This window comes from Sturnira hondurensis, unplaced genomic scaffold (genome assembly GCF_014824575.4).
Source record: "Sturnira hondurensis isolate 20B ecotype Veracruz unplaced genomic scaffold, ASM1482457v3 Scaffold0002638, whole genome shotgun sequence".
NCBI classification, from domain to species: Eukaryota; Metazoa; Chordata; class Mammalia; order Chiroptera; family Phyllostomidae; genus Sturnira; species Sturnira hondurensis.
In genome coordinates, this window is record NW_028075269.1 from 10268079 (window position 1) to 10289314 (window position 21236).

The 21236-nt window shown below is 34.3% G+C and overlaps 1 protein-coding gene across 1 annotated transcript in view; it reads right to left on the bottom strand.

Moving 5' to 3' along the window:
• CSTF3 (cleavage stimulation factor subunit 3) overlaps positions 1-21236 on the bottom strand; it is a 75367-nt gene that overhangs the window by 39906 nt on the left and 14225 nt on the right. The window contains exons 2-3 of the mRNA XM_037040472.1: positions 18899-19000; positions 18683-18778 (exon numbers count right to left, since the gene is read on the bottom strand). Of these exons, the coding sequence (XP_036896367.1) occupies positions 18683-18778; positions 18899-19000 (198 nt within the window). The remainder of the gene's footprint in view (positions 1-18682; positions 18779-18898; positions 19001-21236) is intronic.

Sequence of the window (21236 nt, forward strand, 5' to 3'; positions counted from 1 at the left end):
AGAAACATGCTTTATATTGGTTAATTCCTTAAAAACATTTCTCTTGTATCACACATTAATTTAAATATATATAGTTTTAATCCTTACATAAGGATGTTTATTGACTTTAGAGAAAGGAAGAGAGAACATTAATGAGAGAGAAAAAATATTGATGAGTTGCCTCCATATTCACCCTGACTGGAATCAAACGTGCACCCTTTAGGTGTATGGGATGATGCTCTAGCGTCAATTTTAAATGAACAATTTAGAACAAATGAACAATTCTAAATATAGCCTTAGCTGGTGTGGCTCAGTGGGTTGAGCACTGACTGTCCTGTGAACTAAAGAATCTCTGGTTCGATTCCCAGCCAGGGCACTCAACTAGTTTGCAAGCTAGGTCCCCATTAGGGGGCGCATGTGAGGCAACCACCCATTGATGTTTCTATCCCTCTCTTCCGCCATTCCCCCTCCCTAAAAAAAATAAATTCTTAAAAAAAAAGGATAATTTTAAATAAAAATTAAAGTTATTCTAAGATACTCAAATATGTGAAGGTATTAGACCTATGTTTGTATTTTTAGAAGAACTTAACATATTATAAATTGATATCATAAGCTTAAATCTTAGAAATTAAAATTCAAGTTGAAAATGCGATAAATTCAACTTTATTCCCACTGTGGGTTTTTTCATACAACAATGTTTAGAGGACCAGTATAATGCCAAGCATTGTTCTAGGTTCCTAAAACATATCAATTTGCAGACAACAATCCCTAAGCACAGTAAACTCTTTACAGTATTATGAGATGGTACTATGGGTGAAGAAATAAAGTTCTGTGGTATTGGAAATATAAGTACAAACTATAAACAGGAGATTGTGCTGATCTCACTAAGGTAACATTTTCATAAAAAATTTGAAGAAACCAAAAGATTTTGCCAGTCAGCAACCTGCACAAATTTCTTTTATTTAAAGATTTCATTCATTCACTCATTCACTCATTTTAGTGAGAAGGGGAGGGAGGAAGAGAGGGAGAGAAACATCATGGTTGCCTCTCACATTCCCCCAACTGGGGACTTGGCCTGCCCCGGGCACATGCCCTGACGGGGAAGTCAAACTGGCAACCTTTGGTTTGCAGGTTGACATTCAATCCACTGCTACACCAGCCAGGACTGGACAAACTTCTTTACAGAACATAAAATTAATGGGAAGAAAAACCTCAGTGGCAACGCATCTAGAATGTTTAAGAAAGCCCTCGTGCCTGAAGAACGGACTACTGTGTGCACTACCATGAAGACAGCAACCACAAAGTGTTATATACTTAAGCTGGTATCTAATTTATCTCTTACACTCATTTCCTAGTTATTGAAGTTTAAATAACCTATCTGTATTTGTGACTAATAACTGATTATTAAACACATAAAAATGTTAGACATTAGAAGGATACTGTATTTTGCTGTGTATAATGTGCAATTTTTCTGCCCAATTTTTTGAGGGAAAAATAAGGATGTGTGTTATACATGAGTAGTACCTGAAATACCTTGTATCTGGTTCTTGTATTTTGTAATTATTTGTTACACAAAATTTCTTGTACCACAGTACGTTCAAAAACAAAAGCTAAAATTCCTTTTTAAAAAAATATTTTATTCATTTATCTTTAGAGGGAAAGGGAAGGAGAGAAGGAGAGAAATATCAATGTGTGGTTGCCTCTCATGGGTCCCCTGTTGGGAACTGCAACCTAGGCATGTGCCGACTGGGAATCAAACCGCGATCATGTGGTTCGCAGGCCCGCACTCAACCCACTGAGCTACGCCAGCCAGAGTCTCTAAAATTCCTTTATAATACAAAAAACAAGTATCTAAACATAAATAAATTAAAAATTAAAATGAAAGACTTTTTCCTGAAAGTCTGGACCAAAAACATGGGTGTACATTATACATGGCAAAATATGGGTAACTTCACTTAAGATGTATTGTTTTTTTACTATACCCAATTTCTACTTGAAATAGAAACATGCTTATTTTAATGCTGAAGATTCCAGAAAGGTAGCCAAACCAAATCAAGAACCAGAACTCACTAATTTAGTGATTAATACCATTATAATCCTCAAGTACTCTTACTGCTACAAAAACAATGTATTCTATGTAATACTATTCCTTTTAAAATATATACAATAAATCACTATCATATTGACACAATTCTTTATACTTACTTCGTTACTTATCTAGTATATTGCCATAAACAATACTCCCTCCCTAGTAAATTTTTAGACTTAACAAAATTCTGGAAAAAAAAATTACAGGCTTAGATAGATTTGCCAATCTTTTGTTAATCAGACGTTTGAAAACCAATTCTTGTACCTTCATTTTTCTTAATTTTAGTCTGTCTTTAACAATTCTAGTAACATTCAAAGCCACCAGATTAGTTTCAGGGTTTTGTTCATAACTAAGTTTCAATCTTTGATATACTACATAATCAATTGAAGTCTAAGTATTTTAAAATCTTGGTTCTCAATTTTGTCCCTTTTAGTGTACATTTCCACATTTACATATCCATTTAATGAAATGAGATACCCCCCCACCAAGGCTCAATTTTTTTCATCAATACAATTCAAGTAGTGAAGGCAGACCATTTTTTTCTCTGTATGAGTCAATCTGCACATTGCATTACTGTCCACTAGCAATGTGGCACCAAAGACTGACATGTAATACAGACTTTACTCACGGTAAAAATTTTTCTAGGAATCAAACTGAGGAAACTGTTCAAATTTTATCTCTATGTAAAAAAATAAGTAATTCCTCCTTTAGAAAAATGTCTCCCCTCCCCAAATACATACACCGGTCAATTACTATAACATTTTCCTCAAGCTATGTAAAGACTATTAAAAGAAATAAAAGGTCTCATAGTTTCTTAATTCTATGTTCCTTAACTCAAATACAAAATAAAAATTAATGAAACAAAAAATAATTTCTAACCAACATTCAATTTTTCTTTTTTAAGGACACTTCCCCTCAGTTAATTTCTAAATTAATGTAAGCATTTGAGTTAAAACAAGGGCACCAAATTATAAATATTTCAATGTAAGATTTTCCTAGAGCAGCTATGGCTGGTGTGGCTTAATGGATTGAGTGCTGGCCTGTAAATCAAAGGGTTGCTAGTTCGATTCTTAGACATGCCTGGGTTGTGGGCCAGGTCTCCAGTAGGGGGCACCCAAGAGGCAAACATACACTGATGTTTATCTCTTTCTGCCTCCCTTCACCTCTCTTTAAAAATAATTTTTAAAAGATTTTTGAGAGCAAAACTACGTATTATTTTAGCCATTATAAAACCAGATATTTATGCCTTTTCTCTAGTTCTTTTCCTAACAACTTAAGCTACAATTCCAGGTTCACTAACAAGCTCATGTTTCTGTAAGAAAAATTTCATGTAATAGTCACAAGTCAGCCATTCAAAATACTAAGAACTAGAAGAAAAAATTCAACCTAAAAACTATCAGGTTGTTTCAACACCTCAAAGCACTCTTTTGTCATTTATTAAGGATTTGGCAAATATGTTTTCTATCAAGCATCGGTATTTGCTCTATCACAGCACCTACCACCTGGTATTGTAATTGTCTCCATAACAAGCTGTAAATTTGTTCAATGAGGTTTCTATAGCAGCTAAGTGTCTAGCATACATTTACTCAGTAGATACTTGGAAATTCCCCATCTTTCTCTGATATATAAAGTCAAAGAAATAACCTGAACCGAGACTTCATGTAGTTTTTCCATGAAAAACTAAAACTAAAGCCACATAAAACCCATGACAATACAGAGATGGTGCAGGGCTTGGAAATGTACCAGATGACTTTGAGAAGCTAAAATTAAACTGTAAATTGCATCACTGAAAAAACTCTTTGGGCAACTTTATTTCAGCAGAATCCAAGCAAATATAGATTGGGGCAAAAGTATGCTTACAGTTTTAAGTACACAAGAATTTCTTAGAAAAACAAACACACACTCTTTTTTAAACCTCACCGAAAGGCATTTATTTTCCCCTTGGTTTTTAGAGAGGGACAGAGAAACATCAAGGACAGAAGCACCTGGTTGCCTCCCATACATGCCAGGACCAGGTATCTAACCCACAACCTCTGGTTGTTAATGATGCTCCAACACAGCCACGCTGGCTAGGGTGAGTTTATTTTTGTATTAATTCATTATATTCCACATTAACTGTAAACCTACTTTTGCCCACATTGTATGTCAATAGGCTTCCATTTGTCATTTCACTAAACATCCACTGCTTAGGGTACTTTCAAGGACACCACAAACAAAATCACTTGCCAAAGGGCTTGCTAGCAAAATTCTGCACTTTTTAATTTGGAAAGTCTCCTAAAGGTTAAATTAAAATACAGCTTACACCTTTCTTCCTGTCCCAAAACTTAAAATAAGCACCACTTTACACTAAATTTCTACAGTTCAATTTTGGGGAATTTAGAATTGCAAAACTGTTTTATAGGTAAATAATTTCAACATAACATTTATTTAGAACCAACTGAGTAGTATCAGGAGGCTGCATGAAGGCAGTTCAGTTTTCGGTGACAAGATACACTCAAAAAGTATTTGAGATACACTCAAATAGGAGAGCTAAGGTATCTCTTGAATATCTAAGTCTGAACCACAAAATACAAATAACTGAAACTTAGTCGTTTCAATAAATGTGGTTTTCTCATTAACTATGAGTGAAGATTCCCCTTCAAAATCTTTTAATAGATTTTATTTGCCCTGGCTGCTGTGGCTCAGTGAATTGAGCACTGGCCTTTGGACTGAAAGGTTGCCAATTCAATTCTCAGTCAGGGCATATGCCTGTGTTACAGGCAAGCTTACCAGTTCGGGGTATGACAGGCAACCGAAGACTGTCTCTCTCCATTTCTCCCTCCTTTCCTCTTTCTAAAAATAAATAATCTTTCACATTAATTTTAAAAGATCTGATTTATGTACTCATTCATCCTTAGACAGAGAACGAGAGGGAGAGAAATATGGATCATCTACCTCTCATATGTGCCCTGATCGGGAATCAAACCAGAGACCCTTCTCTTTGCAGCATGATATCCACGGAATCAAACCAGTGACTGTTCTCTCTTTGCAGTATGATATCCAATCAACTGAGCCACATCATGGCCAAAACTTTCTTTTTTAAGAGATCTAAATATTGTGCTCCTCTGACTTCAATCCTTCATTTCTTCAGGAAGTTTTGTTTCATGACATCAAACATTTTAAAGATGCCCCCCTCAAGCCAAAATTCACAATGTATTAGTCTATCAGAAAACTTATCTTGCAAAACTTCAATGTAAAGTATGAAGAAAACTCTTTTAGCTGGCAGATATTCAAAGGCTAACATACTTTACCTGTATTCTTCTTTTAAAGATATTATTTTACTTTTAGAGAGAGGGGAAGGGAAGGAGAAAGAGGAGAGAAACATCACTGCTCACTGGTTATCTCCTGTGAGCCCTACTGAGGACCTGGTATGCAAATCAGGCATGTACTCTGACTGGGAATCAAACCAGTGACCCTTTGGTTCGCAGCTCATGCTCTATCCAGTGAGCTACACCAGCCAGGGTTTTACATGTATTCGTAATTCTGGCTTTGATTTAAGAAAATTCCATTCTAATAAAACTCTTAATTGCTAAACCAGAAAGTAAAATTTATTCTTCTCACATTAATACTGATTGTAAATAAGCATTTGGAGTTGTAACAAATGTGTTCTTAGAAATCCAGAATTACTAAAACTTTCTGCTTGTGTTCAGAATTCCTGCTAGTCCAAGTATACAGAACTAACAGTTTTTAAAAACTGTGATGGGTAAAATAACAATAGCAAAGTATAATTTTAGAGCTAAGAGAGGTTGCACAGAAATTAATGTACCATGTCATCTTCTAAAAGATTTGTAGAAATTTTATATGGTTGAATAGCTGAATGTTTTTTTAAAATGTAACCCAAAATCCTAGTAGTTAAATAATACAAGAAATTCTTGAGCAAAGAAAAAAGAGGCAGTTATGAACCTACTATAGTTATTTCTGTAATGTACTTTATTTTCGGTTCTTTAAGTTAGTTAGTATAGTGGTTAGTGACTAGGAGCTTGGACCCAGGGAATGGAATACCAAAGTATAAACCCCCACCTTTCCCATTTACTTCCCAGTAGCTTAAACTTTAATTTTGTAGCTCTTAGGAGAGCTATGTAAGTCCTCTAAATCTCAGAAAAACTGAACATCAAAAGAAAATGAGGGAAAACCAATACCTACCTCAAAAGGTACAATGTGATAACCAGATATTTCATGTAAGGTATTAAACACAGTACTGATAGTAAAGGCCAAGTAAATTTTGGTTATTACTGCAAGTAATAAGAATTCAGCAAGTAATCAAAGGCAAGGAAGAGGCAAATAATCAGAATTCAGAAAAAAAGTACTATCAACAAGACAGGTGAAAATCAACAATGGGTTTTTTAAATGTAAATTTTGTCTTTTTTACTTCTAAAATTCTACTGTAGACCATACTTTACCTTCAAAAAAGCCTCCCTCACACTTTTCTTTTCCTTATATGATGTTCACAGAGTACAATTTTCCATAAAATTCAGTGGTTTCATAGATCTACATCTAAAATGTAACGTAACTGACAAACACTTTTAAGAACTCCAGTACAGTTAGTTCTGGGAATATTTTGGGTAGTATCTAAAAGTTTTATTACAAATATATTTAAATTCAGAGTAAGTTGTATGTTAGTAGTAAAAATATTTTAAAAATCCCACCCTGTTGCTTATATTATGGTATTTAAAGACAACTCTTGTCTGGAACAGTTAATAAAACTTCGATTTATGTCACAATTTACAAATTGCTGCAAACAACATTTAAATTCACATTAATTTTCTTAATTCAGTTGGAAGGGAATGAAAGAAGCAACGAAATCTGTGCAGTAAACTGATATACAGAAGGCACAGCACAAAAAAGACTATTAAAAAGAACATAAAATTCAAATGCTTTCATTGATCAGAGACATAGGGAAGTTTAGAAACAATAAATCTGGGACAGTCAGAAAAAGGTAAACATGAGCTGGATACGAAATTGTATTAGGACACTGCTGTTCCTTTCCAGTGTGATATTATGGTTGTGGAAGACAATGTTATTTATACAAAAATGGATAAAGCAAGCATGCACGGTAAAACTTAGTAAATCATGGTAGAAGGTGCAGAGGTACGTATGATAATATTCATACTACTCTTTTTGGTTTTAAAATTTTCATAACAGCGGCCCTGCCTGGTGTGGCTCAGTGGACTGAGCACCAGCCTGCAAACCAAAAGGTTGCCTTTTTCGATCCCCAATCAGGGCACATGCCCTGGGTCGCAAGCCAGGTCCCCAGCTGGGGCAAGCACAAAGCAAGCAATTGATGTTTCCCGCTCTTTATCCCTCCCTTCTCCTCTCTGAAAATAAATAAAACTTTTAAAGAAAATGTGTTTCATAAGAGGAGAGAGGAGAAGACAGAGGTTAAACGACTTCCCTAAGGGTCACAGGAATTCTATGGAAGAAGTAGAAAATCATAGGTCCCCACATCCAGATAGTGTCACCTATTCCTCCATACTATCCTTTATAGAGCGACCTACAAATTCCCTGCATTTACAAAATAAGAGTAAAAATTCTTTAAACATTATCTTTTTACACTACAAAAAATGATCAGGCCACTGTTTCAATAACACAGGTAAGGGTAGACTTCAGACTCTGCACCTGAGACACATGGCAAGTAACCACCCCACTATATAAAAACTAAATCAGACACTTACATAGTTCTTTTGATTTGGAGTGTTCTCTGAATGCAAATCTCAAGTATTCTGTGAACTTGGGAAACTCAAATTTACCATTTAACAACTTACTGTTTATGGAAAATACTACTTTTATGGTTTATGCAATGTTTAAGTGTTAACACAAAAATTATTTTCTGCCCTGACCCATATGTATCAGTTGGTTAGCGTCGTCCCACAAAGCCAAGTCGCTGGTTTGATTCCCTCCCAAGGCACATGCCTTGGGTTGTAGACCAGTCTCAGGTTAGGGCATGTGCAAGAAGCAACCAATCGATGTTTCCTCTCCATCTCTTTCTCCCTCCATACCCCTCTATCTAAAAATAAATCTTTTGAAAAAAGAAAATATTTTCTAATTTATAGTGTTTCAATTTATACCTCAAACAGAAAATTATTTTTGTACTACTTTAAAAATATAGCATTTGCAAACACAATCCAATATTGAGGTGATCTATTTGACTTTCTAACATGTTTTAAAGTCAAAGATCCCAAGATTTCTAAAAAACGAATTCTTACTTGAAACATACCATTTGGTCAACTAAGTAAAGCAATATTTATTTGCCACAGCTTACAATGGTTCTTGCAAAAACATTAAATTAGTTAAGTTTCTAGATAACCTATGAGTAAGGTAGCAATGTTTTCAATCTTCCTCATAGAATTTATGACAAATGTAAAGACATTTGATACAGTATATGGTTTTGTATTTGGAAAACTTGATACAACTATAACTCACTGAAATCCTTTAAGTCATCTTTGCTTACTACACTGATTAGTAAGCTGTTCAAAAAAATGGGGAAAGAGGAGCTAATATTTCCAATAGTTTTCAAGTATAATACGCTTGAAGTTTGAGTCAATAGAGTATTTACACTCAACAATAAACCGAAAACACTTACTTGTCAGGAAAATATCAATGATTCAGGCAAGTACCATTAATAGATTAAAATAGGGTGGAAAGTTACTATTTAGGGTGGAAAGTTACTGAATGAGAAATGATTTTTACAAAGTATCTCCCTATTAATACCTTTTTTTTTAATTCTGAGAGCACATTATTAAAGGTGGGGACAGGGAAACAAGGGAAGGCCCACCATGTAAGGAGCAACAGAAGAAAGCCAAACTGCGACTGCCTTAGCTTACTGCAAAGTCAGAGAAAGGGGGGCCCCTCAGAGACAGGGTCAGGGGACTAGCTGGGGATGAAATGCTGCTGCCCGTTGCTCCAGTCTAATGGGGACCCTTAAGTCTAGGAAATGCAGCCCGAGAGGGAAGAAAGGCTTGGATGTGCTTATGCTCCCAGGGAGAGTGTGTCTCTTCTTTATTTTTATTATAAAAAAAAATCACACAGTACAAAGTCTCAACAATGGCACCCCACTAAATTGTAAATGAACACCACGTACCTCGTGGTGAGAGAGGACACCCAACCAATTTGTACCTTTCAAATTAAAATGCAAATAACCTGAATCTAGTAAGAAAATATCAAACAAATGAAGGCTTAAGCCAACATCAAAGAAGACCAAAGAGGATGACAACTACATGTAATGGCTTTAGATTAAATTACTATGATTATTAGAATAATGAAAGAACATGGACTGCATATGTTAAAGTTCTATTTATGTTGTTTCCTGAATTTTGTAAGTAATTACGTATGAGAATACCCTTGTTATTAGAAAATACACAAGTGTTAAAAGGCCACAATGTATACAACCCAATCTCCTATGGTTCAGGAAAAAAATAGAATAAAGCATAGGCTAAATGTTAAAAACTAGCCAATGAAGGTGAAGTGTATATGGGAGTTCTCTGTATTGTTCTCACAACATTTTTGTAAGTTTAATAAAACTTTCAAAATAAAAAACAGTTAAGTATATAGAAATTTGTTTTAATAAAAATGTTTCTAACCTGTAGTGAACCCATTACATAGAACTAAATCATGTGATCCCCACCAGAGACTGACATAGAACTTGAATCTTCAACTCTAAACAGTGATAATCTCAATACTGTTTCAAGAACCACAAAATCTTGAAAGTCATTTATTACACAGTAGTTAAAACTGGTAATAAAAAAAAAGGTGAATAAGGAAATTAAATGTACAAAAGCAGGTACCAAAATTTTGTTGGCAATCTTCTCCAACTCCATGTAAGCTCCCTCCTATCACATAAAGTCTCTACTTTCACAAGATATTTCACTAATTTCATTTTTGACATTTACATTTTATAAAATTAAGATACTTGGCAAGTACTTATATGAATATCACTGAGCTTAAATTCTTAATTATATGGGTAAGTTAAACTCCCTTGAAGGTAGACATTAACTGGAAATAATGAAGTTACTATTTTTTAAAGTTATGATTTTAAAACTACCACTACACCGAGGATAAAAAAATTTTAATTAAGGGAACATGAGTTAAAATGGTGATAAATACAATCATCTGTGTAGGGAAAATTTCAAAAATGGATAAAACCTTGACTACACAAATAGCTAAAACTAGTGACTGGCTCTTTGTGAGAACACTTCATTCCTTACCTCCCAAAAGAGACTCAAGTACTGATTCCATAAATCGATGTTAGCCAGTAATCTGAAATTATGTGATATTCACATTGAAAAACTGGCTCAAGGGTAGCTGCAGTTACTCTTTAGCCTATGTGGCCCTCTCCTAACACATGGGCCTTCCTCACAACTTGTCTGAGTTTGATACTTAATTATACAGGGTGGGACAAAATAAAATTTACAGTTGTTAGTACATGAGTTTATGTTTTATTATATATTAATTAGTATACTATTTTCTGATTATTGTATTTTCCATACCAACAGCTGTGAACCTGCACCTGCCCCACCCTGTACTGTTTATAGGGCAAAAAAATTGTGTCAAACTCAGGAATAAAATGAAGTAAAAAGCGGTCCCAGTTGAATCCAGCAGATCTATTACCACACTGTTGAGAACATTCCCTCCCAGGCACACAGTGCACGTCAATTTGAATATTTGATTACATACTACTGATAAATCGCAACATGGTGTATTCAAAAGAATTGGCCGGGAGACTAATCACTTATAGTCCAGACAAATTTAGGGAGTATTTTTCAAGGTATGAAATATTCTGAAGCAGAATAAATAAAGAGAGTGGGAATGGGAAAGCAGTAGATTTGAACACTGCCCTCTAAAGCCTCAGTTCTAAAACCAACTGCCACAAACACATAACAACAGATTCCATGTTGTCCATTCTTTGGAGACTGAGTCAGCAATTTTGTATGCTGTATGCAAGCCTTGTATACAAATGCTTCCCAGGCGATCCTAGAAAAGTATAGTTTGTAAACTCTGGGTTTACTGGACAACAATCTCTTAATTTATTTTATTTTACTCATGTATAAAACAAGAGGGCTAAACTAATTCATTTTACCTTCCACTTTTAAATTTCTGATTTAAACTTAATGCTCACCTTGGCTTTAAATGTGATACTTGCACATTCAGTTTGTTGAGTAGAAGAAATTTCAAGAAAACCATCATCATGAGATAGTCAACTTTTTCCCTCCAACTTCCATTATGAAAACTTACAGAAATCGTCACCATAAAGGACCATATCCCTTGTTTACTATGTGAGGTGATGGAAAACTAAACATTAATCATTTTGTAATATATACACACATCAAATCATTCATTATACTGTATACCTTAAATTTATACAATGTTGTATGTCAATTGTATCTCAATAAAACTGGTAAACGCTGACCATTTCTCATATAGTAATTTTTAGATAAAGACATACAATAATGTTACCTGTACATGCCAGAGTTCAAATTTTGCCTTAAAAAAGGTTGTAACTGAAAATATTCTGTCACATAAATAACAGTATTAGAAAGATTAAAAAAAGCTTTGGGACTTTACCTTTGGACTTAAGCACATTTAAAATTATTTTTCCAAAATGACATTTCAATACTGTCTTTGATATGAAGATCCTTTGGTTTTATAACTATGACTTAGTATTTCCAAAGAAAATACTTCTCTTTGGAAGTCTCCTAGCGGACAAAATCATAAAACTTACCCCAGGTTATGCTTTCCTGAGACTTAAAAAATCTGTTTAGTTTCTCAACAAGTTATATTCAAAGCAAGTGTTCATAATTTTGGTGACATGGCTGTGTACTCTGACTTATGTAAAAAAAAATTGTAGACTTTAAATGATTACACCATTATACTATTTGTTTTCTGCTCCAAAGTTAAGAGCAAAACAGTTTAGTAATAAAAATTAAAATATAAAAAGTAAATTACTTAAAACAAAAATATGCAGTCTTGCCACATTTAGAAGTACAGCTGTTAATAGATATCATTATTTTAGATATCCTCATTTCTTGGAAGTGCCTTGAACCAAACTCATTCAAAAGGAAGAACTGTTTGCAAATTGAAAGCACACACTAAACAAAACTAAAAAACAAAAAAACCCACAATGAACCCACTGGAAAATAGTTCAGCTTTTGATTAGGTATCTTTTTGTTTTTTAAGAGAAGTCAATTAATTGATTGGGGTTCCCTTATGCTCAAGTAAAACCAAGTGCAGATACTGAGCACCCTTAAACTTTTTTGTTAGGATTACAGTATTTTTTGGAATATAAGACACACCACTGCCCCCCAATCTGGAAGAAAAATGGGGGTGCATCCTATAGTCCAAATGTAGCTTTACATTTACATTGGTGAAATATTATGTTATTTATGTTACTAAATATTTCACCACATTTTTTGCTTCAAAAAGTTTTTCCTGGCCCTGGCTGGTGTAGCTCAGTGGATTGTGCGCCGGCCTGCGAACCACAGGATCGAGGTTCGATTCCCAGTCAGGGCACATGCCTGGGTTGCAGGCCAGTTCCCAGCAGGGGACTCATGAGGCAACCATACATTGGTATTTCTCTTCTTCTCTCCTTCCCTTCCCCTCTAAAGATAAATAAATAAAATCTTTAAAAAAAATAGTTTTTCCTCTTCCTCCTCTAAAATCTAGATGCATCTTATGGTCCGAAAAATATGGTAGTTTTACATCCAAATATGTAAGTTTACACTGTATTTTTATGAAGGGCTTTTATGTGTTTTTGATTATTCATTGATGGCACATTGAAGCAGATCTTTATTGGCTCTTGGGACAGGCATAAGGGGTAATATTCCAAGCCTTATTGAAAACAATGCAGAGTAATTTTTTAAAAAACTATCAGGTATTGTGTATCAAATATGTTATTCCATAAATGTTCAAGAGATTTAGGCTAAAACATTACCTACAGTAGAACTGGAAATTACATGATCAAGCAGCTCCCCCCTTTTTTCAAAACAAATTTTAGAATATATGTACTTTTTATTAAAATCTGGTTAGAGATGCCTTTTCCACATTTCCAGAATATACCGTAACTCTTATTACTCACACAAAAATAGAACACAAGAAACTGGATTAAAAAAGATGACCCTATTTTTTCAGTATGTTTATCAGTGGTGGCTAAGATTGTAATTTGGTTTATCAAGTTAAGAAAGATAAAGGCAATCAGGTTGACTAATGCAAAGTTTTCCTTAAAAAAATAAATACCTAAAGCCCTGGCTGGTGTAGCTCAGTGGACTGAGTGCCAGCCTGTGAACCAAAGGGTTGCCAGTTTGATTCCCAGTCTAGGGCACATGCCTGGGTTGTGGACCAGGTCCTCAGTTAGGGGCACTCTTTAGCCCTCCCATGCCCTCTCTAAAAACTAAAATTTTAACAAAAATTGTTATCTAAATTAATTATATCCTTTCGCAAATACTTTTATTTATGCAATGCCTTGGGTGAAGAGAAAGGCTCTCAAGGGAAAACAGATGTAGACCATGTTAGAAACACCTCAACATCTGTGCTGCAACAGAAGGGAAAATTGGTAAGAATTAAAATAAAACTGCAAGTAGACAAATACTGCCTTTGTTTTAAAAATAGTATGTTATTATTCAAAGCATTTCAGATATTTAATCACTCAGTTCTGTGTTTGCAAATAATTCCTATTTTCTTTTACACCCTTACACTACATTATCACATGCATTTAAGAAACTACAGAGCATATTGTGTTTTAGAGCACAATGTGAATAATCACACGGACATGGACCAACATTTATTACAAACAGGAAAGAGCAGAGCTTTAGGAAAATAGTACAGTTAAAAAAAAAGATTGCAAGCCGAATAGAAAAAAAACTTTATCTATATGATAATGCAATTTCATCTGCATTTAAAAAAATCACAGTGCCCAACATATACAAAACAATACAGTTTAAACTGCTATTTAGAGGCATTAAAACAGTAAAGACAGTAGAGAAGTTTATTTCAATTTAGGTTACTCATGTTCCATCCTGAGTTCACGTCTACTTTCCAAGAAGAAAGGTGTTTCTAAGTCATTTTTCCCAAGGAGAAATGTTATTTTGAAAAAATTGAAAATGTACACTTTACAACCCATTACAAGAAAAGTATTCCTGTTTTTAAAGTTGTTAAAAGAGCAATCAATTCCCTATATGTTTATTAAAAATTAGTTTCACAGACAGCAGCATTACCTTCATTTCTTCCTTCAGCTACCAGTAAAGTATACCATCCTTTCATAGGAAAATTCCTTATAATTGTAGCCTAATTCAAAACAAACTGCTAACAATAAGATATTGTACTTTACATGCTGTCTCACTGACTACCTAGCCACAGGAAATGCTGGAGTCATGACAAGGGGAAAAAAACTATATATTGCAAAAACTGTAAATTTTCTCAGTTTTGTGATTCTTAGTGACCTTTCCGGCCACTCCACACAGTGGTTCTTTAAAGAGTGTTGAGCCCTGACCAGTGAGGCTCATTTGGATGGGCGTCATCCACAAAGGAAAAGGTACCCACCCGGTCAGGGCCCATATCTAAGTTGTGGGTGGTCCACATCTAAGTTGTGGGTTCGGTCCACGGTTGAGGGGCACGCAAGAGGCAACCGATCCAGATCGATGTTTGTCTCTAACATCAATGTTTCTTCTCTCCCTTTTTTTCTCCCTCCTTTCCCCTCCGCTAAAAAAAAAAACTCTTAAAAAAAAGGGGGCACTGAAACTCTGATAGGGTATTCCACTTAATTCTAGTGTTTAAAAACTCATTTCTTAAACAAATATATATTGCAGATTTAAGATATCCACACATCACCTAAATGGCTACAGGTGTATTAAAATGTTTACTTTAACCGGCAGCAAAAGTATTTTTAGGTAACAATTACAATTATACATTTGATAACTACAGCGCTTTAATAATCATCATATAATTGTTATGATAATTAAATCTTGTAAAGTAGCAGTGTTTTGGAATTCAAGAGTAAAGCAGTATCTTTCATGCACCTGAGGCAAAATGTGAGTGCCTATATAACCATGAACTGCTTTACAACACACATGCCTTCTTCTTTTTTAAGATTTTATTTTACCTATTTTAAACAGGGGAGGAGAGGAATACAGGGAGAGAAACATCAATGCAAGAAACTTCGATCGGTTGCCTTTAGTATGTGCCCCACCCAGGAACCAAAACTGTAATCCAGGCATGTGTTCTGACCAGGATTCAAACCAGAGACCTTTTGCTCTGCAAGACAATGCCCAAGCAACTGAGCCATATTGGTCAGGGCCTAACAGGAATACTTCCTGAGAAATGCACGTTTGGGCAATTTTGTCATTGTGAGAACATCAGAGCTCACTTACACAAACCCAGATGCACCTAGGCTCTATGGTGTGTCACTACTGTACATGCAGTCGGTCGTACCAAAATGTCATTACACAGCGCATGACTGTATAGTATATTCAACACTCAAGTAATTTGGCTTAATTTTGAAATTATATAATATCATTAAAGATGAAGATGTTGGTCCTAAATACCCTTTCATTAGAATAGAATTTTAGCTCCAACAGGTTCTATGCTTTAGCAAAAGCATAGAAAGTAGGTAATGAATTGAAAATGACATTTTAAAGCTCAAATTTATTCAAGTAGCCAGGTATTTGCTAAATGCTTAGATATAAGAAAAACTAAAATACTGGCAATTATTTAAAATATCAGACTAGTGAGTGTCATTAATTTTTTATTAAGAATTATTTATTTTAGCCCTGGGTGGCGTAGCTCAGTGGATTGAGCACGGGCCTGCGAACCAGACGATCGCGGTTCGATTCCCAGTCAGGGCACATGCCTGGGTTGCAGGCCGGTTCCTTGCAGGCTAACTACCAGCAGGGGGCGCACAAAAGGCAACCATACATTGATGTTTCTCTCCCTCTCTCCTTCTCCTCTAAAGATAAATAAAATCTTTAAAAAAAAAAGAAATACATTTAAAAAAAAGAAAGTTTACAGTTTACATGTTTTAAAATAAATAAGATATGTATGTTTTGTTAACTAAAAAAAATAGAATTATTTATTATATGCTCTTACGTGCAATTAATATTTCAAATTTAAGCAAGAAACCTCCCTTTTATGTAACTTTGAACTTAGGTAGGATAAACAAGAAATTTCTCTGGGGAAGCAAATCATCTCTTGTCATGAAAGATGTAGTTTCTATTAGCGAAGAACTAAATGTATTTGGACTCATAGAAGTTGGTTTAATGTAGCATATATAAATGAAACATCGTAATTTTCCCACCATAAAGTACTGAGTTACCACAAATGTATCAACAAAACTTTATTTTCTTGAGAGTGCATACAGGATGTTATGCAAACATTGTTAGTACTATCTTTGATGTAAAGACATTCTTATTACTTTAGATTTTAATGTATTATGATAGGTTATGTGCCTACACCACACTAAAGGCCACACTGGTGATATGGCGAAAGAAAACTTTAGCCTCTCCCAGGCTAAATAAGTATAAAATGTGAAAATTTTAAATACAGAGTAAATCAGGAAAGAGAAAAACCCAGCTCAGGACATGCATTTCTGAAATCAAGATTCAACTTAACATTTTAACTCCTAAACCAGAAATACAAATTTTACAAAATACACAACATATTCTTTTGTGCTTTTTCTCAAAAGATGTTTTATACATACATGCATGTTTGTGTGTATGTGTCTATAATAACTACCAACTAAATAAATCAGGCAATGGCTAGTAGCTCTGAAAGTCTGATACTGAGACAACTTTCAGCTCCTTGGAATAACATCTTGTCTTAGAGTTCTTATTAAAATGCAGTCATATTTTCAATTAGGAAATGGGGGAAACAGACCCGCTGTATTTATAGAGAATGGATTATCTAATTACCAATTTCAGTTTAACTTATGCTATAGTAAAACACAATAATAATAATCTAGTATTTGAGAAACTTAAGGAAATTTCTAAAACTCAGAAAGTACTATGTCATTATACACAAACTATTATATGCCAATGACATTCATTTCTCATGAGTTTGCATATAAGCTGTGTTTGTAAAGTCAAACTGGAATGCAGACCAAGTACAGGTGATTCAGGTTCCTTGCTTTAATGAGTATTATAAAGCAGCACTGGCTTCAGCATACTTCGGACAGACCTATTTATTCACTCACCTGGTGAATTTTGTGCCAGTCTACTCTGATGATTAAATATATTAAGGAAAGAAATGATCCCAAAGGATAAGTGATAAACCATCAGGATATGGTCCTCAGCCAAAACCACAACCAGACTCCACATAAGGTACAACCTCTCTTACACAACATTCAAACACACATACCACATACACAACCACACAAAATATTTAACACACACACAATGTTCCTGCTACTGTCCTGTAATTCTTCCCCTCCCAAAGAAATACAATACAAACTATACCACAAATGCAATGAGTACACTGTAGCCTCCACTTAAAGCTGCTGTTGGCTGAGTCCACGCTGAGGCACACATCACAGGTAACAACACTGTGTTGTGCCAAAGTCTGTTCAATATCACTGATGACTAGAGCCCTTTGAATAGGTCCAAAACAGACCCACATATTATCAAATTTCAGCTACTATGGAAAATATGACGAGGCTGCAGTGTACTTGATTATGTTGAGGATTTATATTACAAAATTAATATTCAAAATAAGAGTATTTCATAAGTTATAAGAAATAGGTATCATTTTCTGCTTAATGTGGGTATCAATTATTCTCATCTCACCCCTTCCAACCCATTAATTTATAACCTTAAAAATGATTACTTGGTGCCAATTGTTATCAACATATTAACACTTTATTATCATCTTGACTGCTAATTCCAGTCTTCAAAAATGAACATTACTTTCTAATCATAACTAAGAATGAGATAAGTTTTACTCTTTAAAATAAACATGCCTGACTTCAAATATCAAGAGAGAAAACAATTTTTAAAAAGTTTGGTATAAATTATGATTACATAGATTTAACTCACATTAGCTTATTACTGTATAATGTAAACTTTCTCCTACAGAAAAAATATTTCTTTAAATTACTGAAGTGCTCATATTTATTGACAAACCATGTATTTTCACAAAATTAAAATCTGAAATAACTTTTCATCTAAATGTTTCATTTCACCAGACATTCAAAATAACCTATGAACTAGGTTAACATTTCTGTATTTGCTTATAATACCAGTAGTTCATATTTTTGTAAGCAGGAATAAAAAGAAAAATGAGTTCTAAATAAATGACACAGGAGGCAATAAATTGACACATGACAAGTAAATAAAAGGCTAAAGCACTCCAATACCATTGAAACTGTTTTAATGTTGTTGCAACCGCAAAATGCAACAATCATCAGCTTGTAAAGACCCAAATTTCAAAAATTCATTTTAATTACTCCTTTAAACCTATTTTACAAAATAAAGGCAAGAGACATTCTAAATCCTCCTTGTCTAGCTGTGCTATCTATGTTCCTAACTTGTTTTTACCACTATAGTGTATGCTACAATTCCCATCAGATGCTATATAAGAAAAATAAAAAAAAATATTAACCTCTGCTTCAATGTACAGTTTCCAGAATCTGCCAGAACTGGGGAACTGGGCAACAAGGCGTTCATAAGTCTTCCGTGCTTTGTCTATAGGTTGATTCTAAAATTGAAAACCAATAAACAGCATTTACAATGTTAGGATTATGAGAATATTTACTGCAGAACCAAGTAGTGTGACTGGACCCATAGAGAAGGAAATGTAATCCTATTATCACTAAACCTGTGCCTCTCGAATGAGAATGCTCCAAGCGTCAAGGTCATATGGATTCTCTTCTAATTTCTTTTCGGCTTTCTTCACCTTCTCTGGGACATACTCAGCTGCCTGGGGAGAGAAAGTAACAAACTGAAGTTACTGTTTTAAAAGTCTCATGCCTAATTTAATTCAAGCACATTATCACAATACGAGGCATGAAAATGTCCTCTTACAAAAGAGGCCTGCATTTTCTGTAATCTGTATGTTAAGTCAACTAGATAAAAACAAAATCAAGTAATCACATACTTTTAGAAGACCATTAAAAAGACATTTTAAAATGTAAATAAACCCATCTTTTACATTAAATATTACAGAACAGTAGTTCTCAAATCTCGTGGTCTCAGGACCCTTTTTCTATTCTGAAAAATTAGTGATTATGCCAAAATTATTTATGTGGTCTATTTCAATATTTACCATATTAGAAACTGAAAGCTGGATTTGTACATTCGTAAGAGGTTAAAAATGAAAAAGAGCAAATAATGCCTTAAGTTTATTAAAACAATTTAAACTCACAAATCCTCTCTTAGGAACCCATAGGGTCCTGAGACCAACTTTGAGAAACAATGCTATAGTGCAATCATACTGAGCCACAAAGAGAAAGTATGAAATGACATGAAAATTTTATTTTGACGTAAACGTTTTAAAAACATGACTCACAAGTTTTATATACATAATAAAAAACTAGAAAATAAATCTGCAATAAAAGAGATTTAAAAGATTGTACTAAAATATTTAGTAGTCATGTGGGTGATAGATGATGGAGGCACGTGACTCCACTCCCCCCGGTTCTTTTGGTATTTTCTAAACCCTTTAATAAGTAGTTTTATTTTTTCCTAAAGATTTTGTTTATTCTTAGAGGGGAAGAGAGGGAGAGAAACATGGATGTAAGAGAGAAACATTGACAAGTTGCCTCTTGCAAACATCCCAACCAGGGACAGAACCCACAACCCAGGCCTGTGCGCTAACCAGGAGTCAAACCAGAGACCTTCTGCTTTCAAGGACAATGCCTAACCAATGAGCTACACTGGCCAGGGCTGGAAATATAATTTTATAAGTAGCTAATATGTAATCCAAGAACATATGTCTGATGCACAAACATATGTTATTGGTAATACTACTGCTACTACAAAAAGAAAGTGATAATACACAGTAAGTCAAATAAATTTTAACTTATACAAAGTTTCATGTTGCCTTTTTGCAAGACTTCTGGAAATCTAGAATAGGTTGCTACACAGTAATATTCAAGACGAGATAGTTTAATGAAGGACTACTGGCCCCACCCACATCTTAAAACATTAAATGGCACAGTAAAACAGTTTGGTAATGGTTACAAACCAGTTAGGCTGGTTCAGAAAGAGAATATATGAAACATTAGCAAATAATAAAGGTGATATTTCAAATCAGCATGGTGGATTATCCAAAGTATGATGTTAGAATATAACTATCAACTATCGTCATCTATCAGAATAACTGCAAAGTTGGTAGAGAAGAGGAAAAGGGGGATAAACGGTAATAGAAGGATATCCAACTGGGGTGGTAAATACACAATACGATATACAGACAACGAAACCTATATAATTTTATTAACAAATGTCACCTCAATAAAGTCAATTTAAAAAAAAAAGAACAATTGTTAAGTCAACTGTGTTAAAATAAACTTGAATTTCTATTTTCCCCTTTCTACCAAAGTAAAAATCTGGTAGCTCAAAGACTTAAACATTAAAAGCAAAAACACGAGAAACAAAAAGGAAAAAACATACTACAATTTAGTTCTGCATGGCAAATGCTCTTCTTCCAGAAGCTTTTAAAAAAAGGGAACATAATTCATGAAGTTTAAATTTGTGTAAAAAAAAAGTCAAAAGACAAACTTTTAAAAAATCCTTAACACGTTGGCAAAGTACTAAAATTTATTAATATATAAGTCCAGTCAATAAAAGACCAGCAACTTAAAAAAAAAATCCTGAAGTATTCAAACAATTCCCAGAAAAAAGGTAAAAATGAACATTAAACATTTGACAGAAATATAAATATAATCCATAAAACAGAGATAAAAAATGTTTCGGAATTAACATTGCACTGCATTTATGTGGAAACACTCACACACACACTGCTTGCAGGGGCAAGTAGCAATACTGATAAAAATTTAATATGAGCCCTGGCTGGTGTAGCTTAGTGAGTGGATTGAGCATGGGCCTGAGAACCAAACAATTGCAGTTCAATTCCCAGTCAGGGCACAAACCTGGGTTGCAGGCCAGTTCCCAGCAGGGGACACACAAGAGGCAACCATACATTGATATGTCTTTCC